Source organism: Anas platyrhynchos, chromosome 5, assembly GCF_047663525.1.
Source record: "Anas platyrhynchos isolate ZD024472 breed Pekin duck chromosome 5, IASCAAS_PekinDuck_T2T, whole genome shotgun sequence".
In the NCBI taxonomy this organism is placed as follows: domain Eukaryota; kingdom Metazoa; phylum Chordata; class Aves; order Anseriformes; family Anatidae; genus Anas; species Anas platyrhynchos.
Genome location: NC_092591.1, coordinates 38,244,590 through 38,265,642, shown reverse-complemented (window position 1 = coordinate 38,265,642; position 21,053 = coordinate 38,244,590). Strand labels below are relative to the sequence as shown.

Sequence of the window (21,053 nt, the reverse complement as noted above, 5' to 3'; positions counted from 1 at the left end):
CTTTATCATCTAATATACTCAATTATCGAATGTAATTAAAATAGTCTCCTAAAACTGCTGCTTTAGAGCTATGAAATTCTGGTAACTTTTTCCCTTTGGCTTGCTTTGCTTTGCTTTTTTTATTTCAATAGCTTGTTTGTCAATATAATACAACATTGGTACTGGGTGTTCATGTCTTGATGAACATGACTTACAGTTTCTCCTTTATTCTTGTATTCCATTTAGAAGTAGAATTTCTCAAAAACAGAATAAAAGACTTGAGTCAGTATACAGTGAGCTCTTGTTATAGATAACTGAATTTTAGTGAATAATAAGCAACTACTTCAGTACGTGGTAGAAATTACTTAACATATCTCTAGCTTTTTGTTGGACTTTACCCTGACATTATAACCCAAAGGTGGTAACTCAGGCTCTAATAAAATACTATACATTATTTTCCATCTCCCAAAGATTTAGTCTAAGCTTAAATCAAGATAGAGTAATGGGCTCTAGTACCATCAAGAATTCATACTATATTCATAATTGCAGGTTAGAGAAACCCGAGGAAGGCAGTTGGCCTTGAAAAGCTTGTGCTGTTGGACCAGTTCATTCCGTGCCAGCCAAGAAACTAAGTGCAGATTCTTAGGACAACGTCATTAGTTTTGTTGAAAAGAGGTTGCACTTTCTTTTCTCTTTAGTCAAATAGTAATTTAAACGACCAATTGAATAGTGTAATCCCTCTGTATTTAAAACATGATGACCATGCCTCTTAAAAAGTCATTTAGAAAAATTTAGAAAATGTGAAGACTTTAAAGGTGATGCAGCTAATGATAAAGCTATATTACCCACATACATGCGTACATATGCGCACACATTTATTCCAATAGTTTCATTTTTTTCAGCTGAGGTTACTAAAGTAGTATTGGCACTGCATTCTTCAGTATCACTAAAATAGTGAATTTGAGCTCTCCAAAGTGTTCTATTAAGCTATCATCCAGGCTTCTGTGCCCTTTTGCAAATTAGTCTTACATGTGTTATAATCCAAATTTGATCTTAATGCACAGAGCAGGAAGTGGCTGGTTTTTCAGAAGTTTTTTTCCTTTTTCTGTGCTTTTAAGATGTTTTTACTTCTGTATAACAATCACAATATTTAGCATATACGGCTTATTTTCTAGCACTGCCAATCTTTATTCAAGTACAGGGAAAAAGAGGAGAGCTCATATCTTTTCCTTTTTCCCCTTATGGTTAACTTGTAGTTCTCTAAGCTCAGAACACAAATATTTAGACTAATTTGAAACTATTTGTGGAAAAGGTGGTAAAAGATAAAATTTTAGAAGTAATGACTGACACATGTGGTGGATACCTTTCTCTGTCCACCATTTCTCATTCCTTTCTTTCTGTCGGTATGTTACAACAGTTTTTCCATCCCAACTAGCTGTAGACAGAAACTATTTTCACCAAACTTCAGTTCTGTTGTACCCCATTTAGAATTTTGAAGCATCTACCCTCTGTTACATTTGTTTAAAAGTGGGAAACAAATCGAAAAAAATAGGAGACAATTATACATGCTCGGAGTGTGTAATAATAATTACCCAAAGCACAGTGATACTTCTGCCCTTCCTTATTGCAGATTTTCAGGCTCCAGAAAACTGAAAAAATCTCTTAGGCTGACAAACCTCCTTAACAAGATTAACAAAAAGCTGTCCGGACTAGAGATACACATTACATAAGTCTATTTTTAAAGAAAAAATTACTAAATGTGAATAAACTGAGTAATTCCCCTTCTCACATAATATGTGTGCATAAAAATACCAGTAACATTCTGTTGTCTCTTTCACTTAATGATCAGTATGTATGCATTTTATTTTTCGTATATTTATGTAGATGCACTGTACATATTAGTACCATCTTTGAAATCAGCAGGTTATGGTGGTTTAAAGAGAATCTTAATACCGATTCTAGCTATGAAATACATTCTGCTATCACACTGGAGAAGTGAATCTCTTAGGAACAAAATTTGTAACTGTAAGCCAGCCTAAATATCTCTGTGAGATTTTATGTCTGTGAAAGCTTACAAGCTGAAATTTAGATAGGTTCTAGATAGGCTTTATATTGAGATTTTTTTATGGCAACTGTATTTTTGGTAAAGATAGAGATTAGGGAATAATCCACATTGAAAAGAAATGCCTGTAATCATATTTTCCCTTTATCTTCAGCTTCCTTTGCTGAGTGTCCTGGCTTAGGTTTTAGCTAAATTTTAATTTTTTCACAGCTGAAAATTGTTACTCCATGTGCAATTCATTGGAGACTGAAATTGCCTCAGTCATGGTTTATTTTCATGTTATTTTGAAAAAATTGATACCAGATAAAGTTTTAGGAGCAGTGATTGAAGGATATAAGAAAAACAAGAGCTGCATGCCTGAAGGAAATGAGACAATAGGTAATATCTCAATATTCTAGAGTGACCAGAGTAAACTCCAGGGAGAATTGGATCGTGGTATGATTTGTAAAAGCAATATTGTGTTTCTATTGAGGGATGGTAGAGCGTATAAAAGATGTAGTGGGCCAGTACCCAACTGTATCAAGATGCATGCAGCTTTTTATCAGAGGAGGATAAAGAAAAGGTTTCTTATTTGAAGAGTTAAAACTATTTCTTCTTTTATTATATCTTCTTTGGTTTATGCCTTTATCATTTTTTTCTTTTTTACTAAAATACAGAGTTTAAAAGGAAGCATAAAAATTTGTAGGTAGTACTGGAGCTTTGCCAATATATAATTTAGAGATGTCAGCCCTTTTGCATTTTTAACATTTTTAAGATGGAATGGCAAGAGAAAAGGAGAATAGAAGGGAGATGGTGCCTCTGAATACAAACGATATTCTCTGCCTGACCAGAATTAAATATCCTTGTTCCCGCTTTCCTCTACTTACACCACATGTCTAAGGTCCCATTTGCAAATCAGAATACTCCAAGTAGAGGCCAGTTAGGTACTGTTTCTGGAGAGGAAAATATCCCCAGAATAATCTTCTAGAGTGAAGAGAAACTCTATTGGCTTCTTAATTCATAGTGGAAATTGTAATACGAGTTACTTAGCATTGAGAGATCCTCTGAAGAAATTTTTTATATACTAACAGAAATTGGCAAAAAATACTGGCAGTCTAGAAACACAGCAGTAGAGCAGAAAGCAGGCAGTTGGTGGTACACTGAGAACAAAACCTGTTTCCATACAGCTAAATTTTAAACATGAGAAAGTTTAATGTGTGGAGGAGGGTTTAAGTGAAATACGGTCCACTAGGTATAACTCAGTATCTCTAAGTCAAGGTTGCCAAGTTAGATGTAGTTGTTTTTTACAGATGGAAGGAAGAATGAGGAAGAAAAATGACATAAAAAAGCAGTATTTAGTGATGTGTGCCCTAAGATTGGTCATTTTAACTGCACAGGAACAGTGCAACAAAGCTGCCTTAATATCCTAACACTGACTCTGAGGATTCAGCAGGTTTTAAAAGCTTGGGTTAAAGCTTGTGGCATTTGCAAGATAAATTGGGACTTAATACCTTATTTCTAATGCAGGCGTGGAATACAACATGAACATCTGCTTGACAACAGCCCGAAAAAGGATGAGGGCATGAGTATCATATTTGTAGACAGTACCATTCCATTAAATTTTACATTAGTGTAATACCAGTCTCGTGACTGAAGAAAGACAATTTGTCTGCTTTCAAGCGTTGCCAAGGTCTGAGCAAGTTCCTGAAGTAGGTTTCAAAGATGCTATAACTTCCCCAACTGTAACAGCTTTGATATGTCAATTAATATGCAAAACTGGCAGACCATTAAGAACATCCCATTCTGTTCGTGGGAATACATATCCATTTCATTTTCCTGCTCTTTCAGTACCATCCCTGCTTTTTCTCCACACCTCTGTAATTTGGGATGGCCCCTGTGACAAGAAATCCTGGAAGGAGGTATTTTCCAGTGGCTTCTATTTGTCCTAAAGCCTTACTAGGCAAAAATGCTCAGAAATGCCTGAATTCAGACGCAGCATCTCAATGCAAAAAATAAATAAATAAAATAAATGCTGGACATCCTGGCTGGAAATGATTAAAGTTGTTTTTTTTGGCTTGTCACTGGAGCTTCATTTCTTCCTTTCTTTTATTATGCACTACTCCCATGTCCCCCAGACATATTTCAGGTGGTTCTTTTCAGAAATTGAACATCAGGCTAAGCTAATAATTTCTTAATAAGACCTTAAAATACGTGTCTGTATATTCAGATTCAGAAATCTGAATTTGGAGCTAATTTTTTTTACACTTTCTTACATGTTGTAATAGAAAATTAAATTGCAAGAACAATCTGATGTTACAAGTGCTACCTCTGAAACATAAAGAGGTTAAAATCTTGAAAACAAAATCAGAAAACTCTGTAGAGAGTGTTCTGTAGCAGAATATCTGCTTGCTGCATTCAACTGACAATCTAATCCATTTTAAATCTGTTGTGATATCTGCATGACAGGGCCCACATACTGCAGTAATAAAAAGCAAGAGACTTTCTAAGATTCATTGTGTTAAAGATGAGAAAAACTTCATTCTTAAATGCAGTCCCGTACCTCTTTTCTTTGTAACTAGTGATAAAACTGAACAGAAGAGACAGAAGATTTCAAAAACATAGTGATGTATGCACTTTAATTACCAAATATAAGTCCACTTTCTCATTGTTGTGAGTTGATGTGACTCCATTTAATTAAGAAGCTTAATAATACCCGCTAAAGTATCTCGCACTAAAACTCCATCCTAAAAATATCTGGCCTTCTAGTGAAGGTAAAATTAAGTGTAATATTTTGTGAAAACAAAAGATTGATTTCTTTTCCCCTTCAGAATACATTTCAAACACAGGGAATGGCTTTGGATGGTGTTTTCTAGTGTTTTTGCCTGTACTTCCTTCAGAGAGGCCTGCAGCTTTTACCAACACAAATTTTTACATGAAGAATTTCTGTACCTGAAATGAAGTCCTTAGTACATGGAATCAAAAGTATTTACACACTGCATGCCATTTCTTCAGAGGAGATCAGTCATTGCTAATAATTGGGTTTCTGTTTGCAATATTAACCCCTAGATAGAGAATGAAAAGTCTGCCTCCATTCATGCCATGGTAGAAGTGGCCACTGGTCATTGTTGGGTCTGAAAGGGTTGAGTTTGAGTCTTAAGAAGAAAAAACATTCTTTTTTTTATTATTTCCTTTTATATATTGTAGTATATCTGATTCAAAGTTCTTCAGGACCAATAGTGCATTCTATGTTACTTCAGTTAACGTAGGACCTTACGTATTTGCGAGGGGTTTGTTACTGAAGTTATGAGAACATACTGTTCCCACTACCAGCACTGCATATAGGAAAGTGTGCAAACTGAGAAGTGAGGTATTCCAAATTTTTTTTTGAAAGAAGATTTTGAATAACATTTAAATAAAATATTTTTTGACCAATAATTCTATCTCTCTTTTTTTAAGATTCCAGATTCCATCATCTCTCGTGGTGTTCAGGTGCTCCCACGTGATACAGCTTCCCTCAGCACTACCCCTTCAGAATCTCCTCGTGCCCAGGCCACCTCTCGTCTCTCCACTGCATCCTGCCCAACACCAAAAGTAAGTACATTTATGCCTTGCAAACTTCATTCTCAGACATATAACTTATCAGATTAATGTATTGCCTCTGCTGAAGAAGGTTGGTTTGCATGCAAGGGATGAATCGTTTTAAGTAATAGATAAATCGGAGACAGTACTTTATTCCACATGTACAGTTTAGTACAATTTAGTGGGTCTACCAACATGTCATGGTTACTGGAGTTGAATGTTATCTCCTGCAATATCAGTCATGAATGTAAAATTGTTAACACCTTGAATGTCTTTAATATATCCCCAGGAACGTAGATAATCCTGCCACTGAGTAACAACATTAAACAAGTAGTATTTTGTTGACAAAATGTATGTGCAAATTTTTAGCCTGAAATGGGGCAGTTCTCTGCCCCACTCTACTACTGATCAGTTTAAAACAGTTTCAAAACAACCAGTGTTGCTCAAACTTAGATATTTGCTGCCTGACACTTGGAAACAAAAAACAGCCTAAATTGACTAGAAAGAAAGTTTTAATGCCAACCTTGTGGGATTATTATTCAGTTCTTACTGATTATACTATACCATTTAATCACTGAGGTGACCTCTATTACGTTCTCTTTTTATAAAACTTCTAAATAGTTTATGTCAAAGACTAAGGGAAATGACCAGTGGCAAGGCCTGTAATGTCCACCTTCAGCAGAATTCCTTTCAGCAGAAGAAAGCTCTGTCAGAATTCACTTTGTGTTCATGTCACAAAGATCTTTCTATGGCACCAGATGTAGATGTACTAATAAACTTGTAGCAGATGGCAAACAATAACATTCTTCCTCATCTAATATGTTATCCTTGAAGATTATTCTGCTTGCTAAAGTGATTGCCAGCATCTGCTAGTTCTTCCTGCTGTCTCATTCTTTTCTGTTAGTGAACAAGATTTACTGGCAACAACCCATAGAAATGTTTAAGTGTTTTTCTTTAATCTATGGGATAATTTTATGCTCACCTTCACTGTAACAGAATCAAAATTATTCTGATGGACAGCATACTGAACTTCATTATATAGTCTGCTCTCTTAAGAAGATGTTCAGTGAGTTCTACCTGCAGGTGGTTCATTCATTTTTACTAAAAAAAAATGCCAATTGTCTGATGGCTAAAATTAGAGTTTATTACGTTAGAAAACTGGAGCCAAAGAGGAGTACAAAACAGAGAAACTGCATTGAATTTTATGGCTCTTGACAAAACAGAAAAGTCCAAAGAAAACGAAAGGAGGCAAATAACAAGCATTAAAAACAGACAGTGTTATTGCTAAAAAATAGCTCTAGGTTAAGCCTATGTGTTTTAAGGAAGGTATCGTAATGGGAAGGAGTGAATCTTACCTATTGTGAAGCAGAATGCACTCCTCTAGACTATTTTCAAAGATTCAGAGATTACAGAAGGAAATTATATGAACTTTGATATAAAGTAATAAGTCTGGAAGTCTTATTCGGGAAATTAGTCGAGATGAGCTCTTGCCATAATTGGATCATGCTTTGGCATTTCATGTTAAGCCCTATTTTTCAAGTATTACTGCAAAATCAGATTTTGTTCAAAATATATGAGACCACACCACTTCTAAAATAGAAGTTGCCATGAAACATCAAAGTTGTCTAGCTTTTCTGTGATGTCTTCCAAAAGTAGGTAGTACAATCTGCTTTAGGGAAAAAATAAGGAAAACCCAACTGTTAACAGCAGGAAAGTAAATGTGAGGGATAATCTTCTCTGTTCCTATTACTTAAAGGTTGGATTTTGCACAAACATATAAGCACCTTTGCCACTTAGAGAACTCTTTGTTCGTTTACTTATTTTAAGGAAAGAAAACTCTAGTTACTCTTGTTATCCTTTTGTTCGGTCCTTTTCAGCACTCTCAGGTTCTCAAACATCATCTGAATTTGTCAAGAAATATGGTTCTTTTATATTCTTCAAGATTGTCAATATGTCTAAGTGTCTTCACTTACTATGTATTTCATTCTGGATCCTGGCTTTCTAATAATGCAATATGAATGCAATTTATACTGAACCTCTTGATCCACAGATTCACACAGTAATGAGACAAAAAATGAATTGCAGTGCAGCATCCAGTTGATATTCCAGGTTGTTGTATTTTTTTTCTTTGATCTGAAAGAAAGTATTTTTTCAATATTCTCACCATCTGGTGTAGGAACTTGTTTCAGGCTCCTAAACATGTATATATGAACTCAAAAGAAAAAAGGAGAGGAAGTTTCAGCAAAAAACAATTCAGTTTATATGTATTTTGAGTGGTGGTCTGGCCATAAATCTAACGGCACTGAATTTTTTTGTGAACTACATATTCCAGTTTATTTTGTTGTACCGTTTTCTTGTTGTATTTTTGTCCTAAATGTACATAAACCCTTACATCTCTCTTACTGAATTTGCTGAATAGCAGAAAGTTGTGTGTCCCTCTCAGAAAAAAATATCAAGCTTCTGCAATGATGGGAGCACCTATATTGAATAAATGTAAGTAGCAGGTTACTAATGCATGTCTGTATTGGAGAGAAGGTATGGGAGAACTCGTTACTAATACTCTTGATTGATCTGTTACGAAAAGTCTTCACCTTTTCATAATGATAATGTTGTTTATATATACACACAGCATTTAGACATGCACAAAATACAATATTTAATTGTAGGTTTCTTTGCTGTTGATACTTCGTCTTCCATGTTTTCTGAAAATCTGTTTATAACAAAGTAGTAAATGATGAATAGTGAGTTTGAACCTGTGTATTTAAATCAGTCTTCAAAAGTTTAATCCCTGATTAAAGGAGGAATCACTGTAACCTCTTGGGAGGTCAGACAAATGACAAATATATCTTTTCAAGACAAATTTCAATTGGGACAACTCTGTCTATTGTTAGATACATCCCCAAAACTAAGCAGACTTGCTTTTGTTAGCTTCTGATAAATCTCTGTAGAACATCTTCTTTGTTCTGTAAATTGCATTTGAGTTTTAAGCAAAATCCACTGTGGCTCAAAGAGCATTTAAAACATATTTATAGTGTAAGGATTCAGATAGAGAGGCAATCTTAGTTTTACTCTGGGGAAAACTGCACTAACAGTTCTCCCTCTTTCATTTATTCAACCATAAAGTTGATGGTGATTGTGACATTTTTATCTTTAACACTATGGTTTTGGTCTTTTTAAAGTTGTAACGATTTTTCAGCAAAGTTAAATGAATTTGCTAAATATTCGCGTGACAGACGTTTAAGATGACACAGTATGGCTTGCAAGATTTTCATGCAATTTCCAATAACTGCTTAGATGATAAGATCTTCCTGTATTTTTGAATATTTCTGTGGGTGCCATTTTCATGAAGTTAAATGCAGTCTTTTCAGATACAAAAACAAAGTACTACGCAGTGTAAAATACCTACTACAACTATCAGGAAATTTTGCCTAACTTGTGGCACAAAATTTTAGATCTACAAGTTCAGATAACTTAAAAGAATATATCCTGATCAAATGACCAAGTCATTGCTTCAAACTTCTAATTTTGTTTGACTCTTAGGGATGATATTAGTATAAAAGAAAATTGCAGCTTTCAAGTTCAAGTCTTTCCTTCTCCCCTATGTAAATGACACAATCAATTTTTTGCCATTGCTGTGTGTCAAAGTCAAATAAAGCAGATACAGAAGACCAAGGACAGGATTTAAATTATCACCAGGAGTACATTTCAGTGACAAAAGGTGTTCAAAGTATTTTACTTTGCAAGATCATCAGTCTAACTGATGTTCAGTTCTTCTGCTTCAGTGTGCAAAGTTTCTTTCAGCATTACCTTTGATCGTGAAGAATCCTAAGAAACGTATTATGGTACTTTTAAGATGAGAGTGATTGGTTTCTAATACTACTTTTTTTTTTTTTTTTTTTTGTGCTATCTTGCTACTTCATTCCTGACACATTATATTCTGCTTAAGAAAAATTATCATTTTTCTTTAGTTTAGTTGCTGGTTATCTGTCGTAGCTATTAATTATTACTTATACTGAAGGAAAACTTAATACACTTAGTGGTATTAACATACCAATTACTAATATTTGTAGTAATGAGAGAGAGCTTTTAATTCCTACATGAGTCTCTAAGCTCTGTCTGAGAACTAAAAAAAAGGAAGCAAGACTGCTTTTCAAAGTTTTCTAGATGCTAGCAGAAGTCATCTATCCACCACTCCAAACATACCTTTGTAGCATAATACATTTAATTCTGCTAATTGATCATTCTTGTAGCTTTCCTCTAATAAGAATGGTTATCTTCATCATTCTTATGTTTACATTCACTTATAGACCTACTAATGTAAAAAGTATTCTATATTTGTAATTTTTGTCTATATAAATGTTTTAGTTGAAAAAAAATCCTGAAATGAAAAAAAAATATCAGGAAAAAAATCATCAAAAAAAAGGCAGGTGAGCATTATTCCTGTGAGGAAAAAAAAAATAAAAATCTCTATCATCTCTCATACTTTCTTCCACAGAAAAATGATGCTTTGAACACCTTCCATCATGAACCATAGCTTTAATATTGAACCTAGATATTGATTCAAATTTTCCCTACAGTCAAATGATCTAAAAACTAGAAGTAAATATAATTATGGTTTGTGTTCAGTCTAGTGTCATGAATTTTAATATACAACTATTATGTGAAGTAATCGGATAGAGAACAGATAGAGCTGAGAAGATGCTTTTTTATCAATTACTGCTTTTTCAATAGAAGAAAGGTCAGGTTGCTTACCACAAATCCTTAGTTGATGAGACAGTGTTCTGGTCATGATCTGGCAAGATGTCGTTTTATCCATAGGGTAGATATTTTGTGTAAATTGGATGAGATAAATTTGATATTTGTTATTGTAGTGCATACAGTTTCTTCTTAAAACGATCACCAGATTGAAAACAATATGGAAAGTTTGTGAACATATTTTAACATTTGTTCACATACACTAAATTCCCAAGAAAAATTTTATTATTTCGTTTTTAGTTATGAATTTGAAGTTCACATATGCCATTGTCCTTTCTGCCTAGAAACTTGAATTTAGTAGCAAGTACTCTGGCATAGTTATCTTGCTGTGATATGGTCAAGGAACACAGGAAAGTGCAAAGGATTTTTTAAATTGTTAAGACGTTCTAAGTAGATGAAATCACACTCTGAGCACTGCAAAGGGTTCTTACTTTTTCTTGTAAAACACCTGTTTGTAGACACACAAGCTTAATTAGATATTTAATCCTGCTAAAAGTTCCAATAGTTCCTTGATTATTTCCTCTCGTTTTTTTTCAATATGTATTCCAGGCTTACCAAAAAAAACACAATAGTTATTTAGTGAAAAGAAATACTGGGAGAATGTATAGTGGAGTAGAAATTAGCCAGGGTTGTTTACGATGAGGAATCCTGCTTACTAACACGTGTCAATCTAATGTATCCTCCAGTGTATCCTATCAGCGTTTTTCAAATCCACTACTGATTAAGAGGCAAGAATAATTTCCATATAGAAATTACCTTTTTTTCCTCGTTTTTAAAAGTGTGCTGCCCTAACAAAGCATATGGATGATTGAATCCTAAAAAGTTTTATTTTTATTTTGTATTTTGTTTAGGAAACCTGATTGTTGTTCAATAAAAATGCAAAATGCCACAACTTCAAATGTGATACACTGTAACTAAGCAGTTTGGTGTGCTTGGGATATCAAAAAAACAAATATATCATAAATAATAAAAGCAAAGTCTACTAAAATCCTTCCTAAAAATAGAAGATTTGCTTTGTAGAAAGGTTGAAAGTTATATGGGGTGAGTTTTTGTTTATTAATATCAAAATAAACCCATCAACAACTTTCTGGATAGTCAGAACAAAGATTTTTGTCATCAAGTTTAACTGAACATTGAATTTCAGTAGAGGTACTTTTTTGACTTCAGCTTAGTGGTGTTTTTTTTCTTGAACATTTATTTTTCAAGTAGTAGCATATTCACCCGTATACAGAACCTGTATTAAATCATACAGAAGCACCAAAATCCATTTGCCTTCCTTGTCTAGAAGAGCTGGTAGAGTAGCTGGGAATTGGTTTTCTACACCAATCTAGTAAATCCTGAACAATTGTTGAATTCATGGAAATCAGCTTTCAGATCTGTTACAGAGTGATATGAAGATGCTCTAATGTGCAAAGTATTTCCTACATTTGTCTTTCTTAGTAACCAATGGCATTTTAGCAAGCTGCAGAATACCTTTTTTTTTGAGTCTAGTGAAACCTTGAAGCACGTCAGAAATACACTTTAGAGTCTATTCCTGAAAATAATTATTTTTCAAATTGTAACTATTTTGCGTGTGAATCTGTCCGGAGGAGAACAATATTCCAGTACAGACATCCTAGCTTACTCATGCATCGCATGAGTTTTGAACTATATATACTTACGCTGCATCAACTTGTCAGCTCCTCCTTGAAATGTTTCTCAGTTATCCTTGGGAGCAAGAGTTTTTGCTCATTACTTTGCTTTCTTTAAGTGCCAAGTGTTGTTGGTTGTTTTTTTTTTTTTTTCAAATCCTGATAAATTCAGTTTGGCACTACTTTAAGAAAAGGAAAAGACGTGCATCCTTCTCTGGTAATTTCCTTATCCACACCTCTACAGAAATATTTGCTATCTTCATTTTAATATATCTAGGTCTTGTCTTGTCACCAATGCTTGTTGAGATCTTTCTGTGCCTGGTGACCATTTTGTCATCTTTCTGGAGCTGATCTCTTAGATCATTACTGGCCTCTTGGAGAAATTAGTTCTTATTACCTGTGACAACTGATTTATTTTTGTTTCTTCATGGAATATGGTTTCAAAAGTAAATCTATCTATATGCTGAATTTTCATATAGCCACTTGTTCTGCTTGTAAGATTTCGTTTTCCACTGCTTTTTCAGTACCTGGGTCCCTGCTAACTCTGTAATTTCAGCCATTTATACGCTAACCTGACTGTAATCATCAGCTTGGGTACAGGCAGGCTTGCTTCTGTTCCTTCACTCACTATTCCCACAATAAATAATCCACAACATTTACCGCTATGGATGTTTTTTGATCAAAGGATCAGAAATTTCAGAAACATTGTTGCAAGGATAGACTAACAATCCTCTTCTCGTGTTTTCATTCTTTCTATCATAAATCATTTAGCAAAAGTGTTGTAAAGTTCAATGCCAGATATTATGGGGGAGGTTGGTGAAGTTGCTTTAAAACAGAAATGTTTTCAGTCGCACTTTCCTATCTACATACTCAAAAGCACAAACGTCCATGTAGTCAAGTACTCTGTCCAGTACTGGGACATCCATATATGTATATGTACCCACGTAGTCTGGTCAGAATTCCTTGAACTGACTGGTAGGATGTGTGGCACTCACTATCAAGTCCTCCACTGCGTCTCTAGGTTTCTTCTTAGGGTGAGATCCGTTAAGTCAGTGTTGGATCTGCCTGTTAAACCATTTAGGAGTAGACAGTTAAAAGGATATTTCTCTCTCCATCCAGTTCCACCTTTGGAATACATAGGAATTACTCCCTGTCCTGTGTTCTCTGCATCTAAACCTGTTTTTTGTCTTGCCAATATCATCTCAATGGCTTATCTCTTTGTTTCAGTCTGTTACTTGGTTTAGGCTGTCTTGTTTACCTATTATGGTATTCCCAGAATTTGCATGAAGTGGTGTTAACTACATGAACTACTAATCCACGTGTCATCAGCACATGTTTTTTCTATATCTCTTCTGCTGTGCTTTCTGATGTTTCCACACCCATATGTTTCCTTTTGTCCCTCCCCCTTTTTTTTTTCTACTAATCTTAATATCTGTTAGCTATTCAAGGAGTATTCTTAGCAAAAAGAATATTTGTTGAATTTACTGAAGCAAGCTACTTGCACACAAGGGTCCTGAAGTCATATCATACTTTCACAAGTATGCAGTACAAGAATAGTCTATTTCATCTGCATGTGCAAACCAAAGTGCTGCAAAAGTGGTAGTGCTCTAGCAGCAGCAGGTATGTGTGTGCCAGAACCAAAATTGAAATTTAGACTAGGAAAGCTATTCCAAAGCATGCATATTGCTGTGGTTAATGTATCATCATCAGTAAAAGTTCACTGGTTCCACCATAGAAGTAGGTAGCATCTAGCTGATACAAGATGTGGGAGGGAAGCAGGAATCTGAAGCACAGACATTGTTTTTGCCATGGAGGTTGGAAGCATGAAATTGCCCACGAGTTGTAAGTTCTTTAGCAAGCGTGCCAGCAATGTCTGAGGTTCAGTTTCACATATGAAAGGTTTTTCTGGAAATAGAAGTGTTAAAAGTAAATGGAACCTCCTGGTTCAATGAATCTAACTCCAATTTCAGATAGTATGTAATACTATATAAGATTGTAATATGTAATACCACATAAAACTGGCAAATTAAAAATAGGTTTCCTCTCTCCACTGCTGTCTCCAAGCTTGTTTTAGAACCTAAGTGACCTCTCATGGGTCAGTCTACACTCAGTTGCTTTTGTGTCACTGTTGGCCTTTACCTTAAATAAAGCCAGTCTTTTCTCAACCGTGTATTGATTCCTCTGGCAGGCTTATGAAGGGGAGGCATAGGAACTTTCAGATTTCATTGTTATAAATGAACTAAATCAAACTCTTTGCTTTTTATTAACAATTTCCGTGTGCACCCAGCAATTGTGTTTTTACTTCTATTTGTTCCTATCCTACTGCTTATAAAAGCAATTGCCTTGTCAAAATTAATACAGCTTCAGACTAATTCCCATTGATTACCACGCCTTTTTTCCAGTTACATGTATTACCATCTCAAATCAAAATTCAGGAAAGGTATTATTTTGCATTACCTGAATTACCTTTGATCTCTTCTCAAACTCAAATGATAATGATAATATTTCTATCTCCCCTTGTTTTGTTTGTTTTTATTTCTAAGGAATCTTTTACTCCTAATTTTAAATTCTGTTACGTCCATTCTGTACTTAGCAGTTTCTTCCCTAGACAAGATAGTTTCTTTTACTTTTATTTCTGCCAGGCTTTCTGTCTAGACCTTGTAGTCTTCTTGGCATGGCTTTTTGATTTTCTCCACAAAAGAAAACAGAGTCAAAATATTTCAAGAATTTATTTTGGCTGTCTGTCAGCATATCTTTAGACAGAATGGTACTTTTGCAAAAGGCTAATGAAAAGTGGTCATTTTTCTCTTCCTAGGCAGATAAAACCATTCTCTGTTGATACAGAAAATACACTTTTCAAGACCGGTCTTACTTGAATTGAGGACCTGTTCACTTGGTATTTATTGCATCCCTGTTGAAAGTACTTCTCATTTGAGATCTAATCTATCTAATCTATCTTCATGTAGTCAAGCAATTAGGCAATTTCATTGTAGTATAAAGCAGCGAAGTCTGATGTGATAACAAACACAACTATCCAAAAAGTTAGCTGTTACCTAAAACACAGATTGAGCCTGAATCCAAGGCTCATATAGGCTGTTTCCTTTAGAATGTAAGTGCCAGCATCTCATGCTTTTGTGTGGAGTATGGAAGATACCTTATACAAGACATAGGAGACTTGAACCTTATCTCAGTTTTGATTTTTTTTTTTTTTTTTTTTTTTTTTTTTTGTAATGAGTCTTTTAAATTGAGGTCTTGTTTCAGCTATCCTTTTGCCAAAGGAGACAGGCTTTCTCTTGTACAAAAAGCCAGTTCTCGGAGTCATGTTATGTGTGCAATTATAAGTCAGCACAGCAATCTGTCAAGTGAATATAGTAATTCATCTATTTGTCTTTCCAAGACAGAAAAGACATTGTGTTTTAGGACTTGGCCTGAGTGATTGCTATCAGAATTTGAGAACTTTCACTCATTTAGTAAATCCTTACATCATACTGATTACCAAAGGTTTTGAACTGTAGCTATTTTTAGTAAGTATTTTTCCTCAAACTGATTTTATCTTTTTAATCTCTGCATATGTGTGTATACATAGTCATTTTCCATAGCTGAGCCTAGGTACTGTACCAGAGGAAGATGTGTGTTGTGTCAGTGCTGTTTTTTTCTTGCTCATTTAGTGTGGTACCACTCTATCTGTTCTAAGTGCAACTAGAGTATCACAAATGAAGAGCAGTCATGAAGCAATGAAATGAGGTAAATAAACCATTTATCCAGAAAGGTTAGAAAGCATTATTATAACTCCTAACATACCTAGTCAATTCCATTCAATGTATATTAAATTCTCCTGTTAAATTTTAACAATCATTAAGCATCAACAAAGAGTACTAGGGAATGAAACAGCAAAGATGATGGAAGAGGTAATGATTTTTTAAAATGGAAAGAGCAGTTGCCACAATCTTTGCCCAGCCTTCTCATAAATAGCCAGTCTAAATTTATTAATATGGTTTATGCTGTTAAATTAAATTTCTTTGTATGCTTACCCCTCTAATTATTTGTTTTCTTACAGTTTAGACTATAATCTTTTATTTTGTAATTAATATAAGGCTTAGGTCAGTGCTTACACAGCTCTGTATTACGGAATTCAGCATGTGACAAGTGCATTGCCTGCATTTGAGAAAATTCTTACTTAGTTTAGTTGTGTCACTTTTAGTTTAGTAGAATATTAATCAAAGGTTGATTTTGTATATGCAACAGGAAAAGGAAGAAGAAATTGTAGTGCTCCATGGAATTGTCCCAGTGAACATCTGTAATCTATTTTTTTTTGTTTCTTGAAGACAGTGTAAGAAAATAGTATTTACTTTTTTCTAAATTTATGCATCTGTAAAATTAATAGACTGTAGCAGCATAAATTACATGTTAAAATGTGAGCTCAAAATTGTATGACCATCATTATCCCATTCACAGATACCTCAACGTGAGGAGTTCGAATGTGTTCAGATGATTAATAGTAATGGCAATGGTTCTAATGAATCCCCCGTATTTATTACACTCAAAATTTATCCATAACATATTAAATGAATTGTTTGTATTGGGGGTTGGAGTTAGATGATCTGTAAGGTCCCTTCCATCCCAAGCCATTTTATGATTCTGTTTTGCTCACCAATTTAGTTTACTTTTAAAAGACAAAATATGCATTACCTATTCAGAAGGAGCATTTACGAAACATGGAATAGAATTGTATTTCTTTGATTAGGCTTCAATAATGTATTTGCTAGTTTGAAAGGAAATAACGGGGTTATTTATCTATTCCTGATAACTTTCTCAGTAGTATTACATATTCTCTGACAATAATTTCTGTAGGCATTTGTTGATACTTAGATTTACTGAAACCTGCATATATTTCAGTGAAGAGCTTTTTATTTAAACTCGCAATAATGGTAACTCTAGGAAGGTATTTACAACAAAAGTCTGTGACAAATTAAGGAATCGTTAAGGTGAGAATTCAAAGCACTTACATTTGGGCCATGTTTCTCTCTAATGACTACATTGGAATCTGGGCTTCCTATTGAATGCCTTAGAGTAGATTTTTGAAGGGAATCTGATAACACACAGCAACAAATTTGGCATGATTTCAAGCTAACAGCTGTTGGCAATCTCTCTTTTAAATTTGCACCATCCATTGCAGTTTCTTTAAGCCTGTTTTTTTTCCTTTTTTCCTTTTAAAATTACTTTTTTCAAAATGTGAGGAGTACCTTTGTGCAAGGAGCCCTAGGCATTGGCACGACACTCCTCTGCAATACTTTGTTTGCTTTGGAAGTTCACGGGGAGACTTCTTGAACAATGGTTTCATTCAGTACCATCGGTGTGAACAGAGATTTCCCTCAGCCACTAGCCACTTACGGTCATGTTCTTTTAAGCTTCTGCAAAGTGAATTGAATCCAGGATCTTCCCACTTCAGCTTTTCAAGGTATCATCTGACTTCTTGAACCACGTATTTCCTGTAGCTTTAAGAGGTGCACCCCTTCCCAGTATCCTTATAAACCCATCCACTTCTCTTTTACAGTTCAGCTCTTCAGGAGGTGTAGATATGAGGAAATATATGTGACAAGAAGCTATACGCAGGTTTTCTAAACTTAGCCCTGCCTAGCACAAAGGATGAAGTACAGGATATTACAGATATTTGAAAACAAACTTTAAAGGCGTTTGACTTCAAAGACTTTCACTCTTCTTTTTAAAGTCCCACTGGCCCATCTGTTTTCATACAGGTGGGATCTTCCCTTGTGGCACTAAATGCTAATGCAAACATCTCTCCCTTAATTTTGCTGTAAAAGTGGTCGAAGAGAGCAAATTTCTTAGCTGGTTTGCCTAATATTCTACCTGTCCCCCCCATCAGGTCACTTGTGAGTGACTTCACTGATGTGACAGCTTTCACCGTGGCCACCAAGGTATCTTTGATAGAAGCTAGCTTATTGTCTAAAATGTTTAAAGGATACTGTCCTCTATTGAAATATGAACATCCCTATGTATACTGCAGCTTTTAGAATTTCAGTTCAACTTAGGGCAACAAGGCAAAAGAGCTGCACATTCTGAACTCAGTTGTCATTTTGTAAGAACTTCAGAACTTCACCACCTAGGATTTGCCGTGTTTTTATTTTTTTCTTAAACAAGAATTTCTTCCCTGCTTGCCCATACAGATTTCTGATGTATGCAATAAGTGCTTGTTTTTCCAAAAGCTGTACCAGGAGAACAAGGTTCAAATTCAGTTCCCATTTGTGGGGAAAGCCAGAGAATAAATGATACTACAGGTACTGGGGGGAACAATACGTGCCAGAAGCCAATAAAAGCAAGCTCAAAGGTGGGGCTGAAATGAAATGATTGAAAGTATTGAGCTGAAGAGAAATCTGATGTGAGGGTTGAGTGGTAGAGGTCTGGTATAGAGCAGGGGGAGTATTTGTGGCTCTTGAGAGATGAGGCCGCAGGGCTTAGAGTGGTTTGGAGTGGTAGGGAAGCGGCCTGGAGGCAGGAGGTAACAACAGCTCTATGAGACAAGAGAGGGATGTGGTCAGGAAGACTTGGGAGAAAAGTAACCTTCAGTGGATAGAAAGGGTTGCGGAATTTTTGCCGTGTGACAGGAGAGTTGTGCAGTTGAAAGCTCTGGGACAAGCTGGAAATGGAAACCCTTACTTGTTTATAGAATACTAATAGCAAAAGTAGTAAAAGTACTAAAAATACTAACACTTGTTTATGTATATGAGTTTCCTCTGTAATAGAGTGAAGCATAAAGTATTTTAACTTGTTTTGAATCAGTTTGCTTGGATGAACAGTGTAGTCTCACTAGCAAGCAGCTCTGTGCAGGCTAACTAAGCCTTCAGATCTCCAGCCTCCTCTGAAATCAGCATGAGCCTTATGTGTGATTTCCATACTGTCCCACTTGGGCCATGCGTGCCTCTCCCAAGGGTAACCTTTCTGTTCTGTTACTTGTCGTTTACAATCTCTTCGTGACATCGGCAGCATAAAGTCTGTGTATTTTGTTAACTGCATAGTGAAAGTAAGGATCTAACTTTTATATACCTAGAGGTCCAGTGTAAATGAGTGTTAGGATATTAATTCAGTGGGAATAGTGGCATAATGCTTGTATTTTTGCAATCTGTTTTGCCCTGGCTGCACATTTTACCTACCAACTTTTCGCGTTGATTTCTGACCATTAATTTTCACAGAAGTCAATAAATATTCCTAAAGAAATGGGCTGCCACACATTGGTATAAAATAACCAGTGTATCACAAAGTCTCCTGTGTAAGGATGTGGTTATGTTATCTTTTCTGCTATGTGAGTTAACAGAGCATTGATCTGGTGGTGATGTTCATGTACTGAACTGCAAAGCTGTGAGATTGCATTACTTTGTACCACTGATTTGTCCACCTGCAGCATGTTTATTCCCGTATCTGCACATGGAATAGTGTAAGAGCAGGTAGTGTGAACTAAATGTGTGACAGTATGATAACGATGTTTGGTTGGCATCCATTAGCATTTGTCTACATTATGTTTTTGTAGGTTTACCATACCCAAGAAGTGCACCAACCCTAATAAAACATTCATCTCATACTGCAGTATAATGCATAGAAGTGAATATGTTTACTGGGTGAGAATGTATATCTGCATTAAAGTAGTATTTATTCCCTTTGTTTGAAAATACTCCCCATTTATTTAGGAAGCCTCAGCTAATTGGTGTTTGCCTCAAACTGCAAAAGTGAAAATCTTTTTCATGTGTGAGTGTAAAAGATTTACATAATTCATTTTTTAACATAAAATAATGTGACTTGCTGCAATATTAAAAATATATTAATCTTGTTACCATTCAAAACTACTCACTTGATGTACAGCATTTTTCTTATGAGAGAAAACAAATGTAACTGGAGTTCAGATATCTGTATCAGTATTTTCTTCTCTTGGTCAGGCAAGCAAAGGTAGTAAAAAATACTGCACATATCAGTATTTTAGGATATATTATTTGGATGTTGGCAGTCACAGTCCCACACATCAGATTGGTTGACAAGCATTATGTAATTGCATCACTAATTAAAATTACTTCTTGCCAGCTACTGAATATGGACAGCTTATTCCTTGTTTCCGTGTGTCATATTATCTCCAGTTAGTTCCATACTGTGAACTTCAATGAACATTGCTAAGGGTCAGAAAAAGCATCCTCCATAAGATTTAATCTCTTTTGGATTCACTTCCCTTCAGTGGTCTGGCCAATACATCAAGTTTTTTGTTGCTAGCCAACTGATGTGTAATTGTTGTCAGTTGGGTTATATTTCTGAGATACATGTTTCTGTTAATATGAACTGTGTGAGATTTCAAGAATATTTTTCTGAAAAAGAATAATGTAATAGTATGCATAGTATAGCTTTTATGGTTTCTCTTCATCAACTGGACCACCTTCTTCTCTAGTTGAATGCACTGTATCAACTCAAGGAATATCCAGGATTCTGATAAATGATAGCCATTGGTGATGGCTCTGAAGTATCCCTGTTCCTAATATGTGATGTTCTTCCAGAGCCTATTTTATGTGAGGGTTGTTTCAATATATTGTGATTCATAATTAATTTATCTTCTGTAAGTTCTTTTATGTTTTTGTCTTCTCAATACATTCATCTTTCAGATCTTTTTAATGTTGTTTTTATATATCCATCTACTTCTTCACTGAATCATGCCACTTCTCTTGAAGCAACCTTGGACTGGAGAATGGTTCTCCATGTTGTTATTTTTCCATGTCCTACCTTTCTCACTTGAACAGCCCTTTGGGGGGGGGGGGGGGGGGGGGAAGAGGAGAGAGAAATTTGGAGTATATTTTGGAAACCTGATAAAGGAAGTGGTCCAGCAGTGACAGCAGGAGCATTGTATGCACAGTATGTATTGCTTCAGATTCCCAAAACTGATCATCCCCATCTTACCCTGATGCCCAGTGTTCTAAGATCAAACAGTAACTGGAAGGAATTAATGGCAGGTAAAACTGGAAAAACAAAGGAAGTCTTCTTTTCTCATAGCATATACAAGCGTGTTAAAATCACTGCTT

General features: G+C 35.2%; 1 protein-coding gene across 28 annotated transcripts in view; it reads left to right on the top strand.

Annotated features, from left to right (window-relative positions):
• GPHN (gephyrin) overlaps nucleotides 1–21,053 on the top strand; it is a 279,461-nt gene that overhangs the window by 178,403 nt on the left and 80,005 nt on the right. For all 28 annotated transcript variants that reach the window (XM_072038874.1, XM_072038880.1, XM_072038878.1 and 25 more), the window contains one exon: nucleotides 5,477–5,611. In XM_072038874.1, coding sequence (XP_071894975.1) covers nucleotides 5,477–5,611 — 135 coding nt within the window. The remainder of the gene's footprint in view (nucleotides 1–5,476; nucleotides 5,612–21,053) is intronic.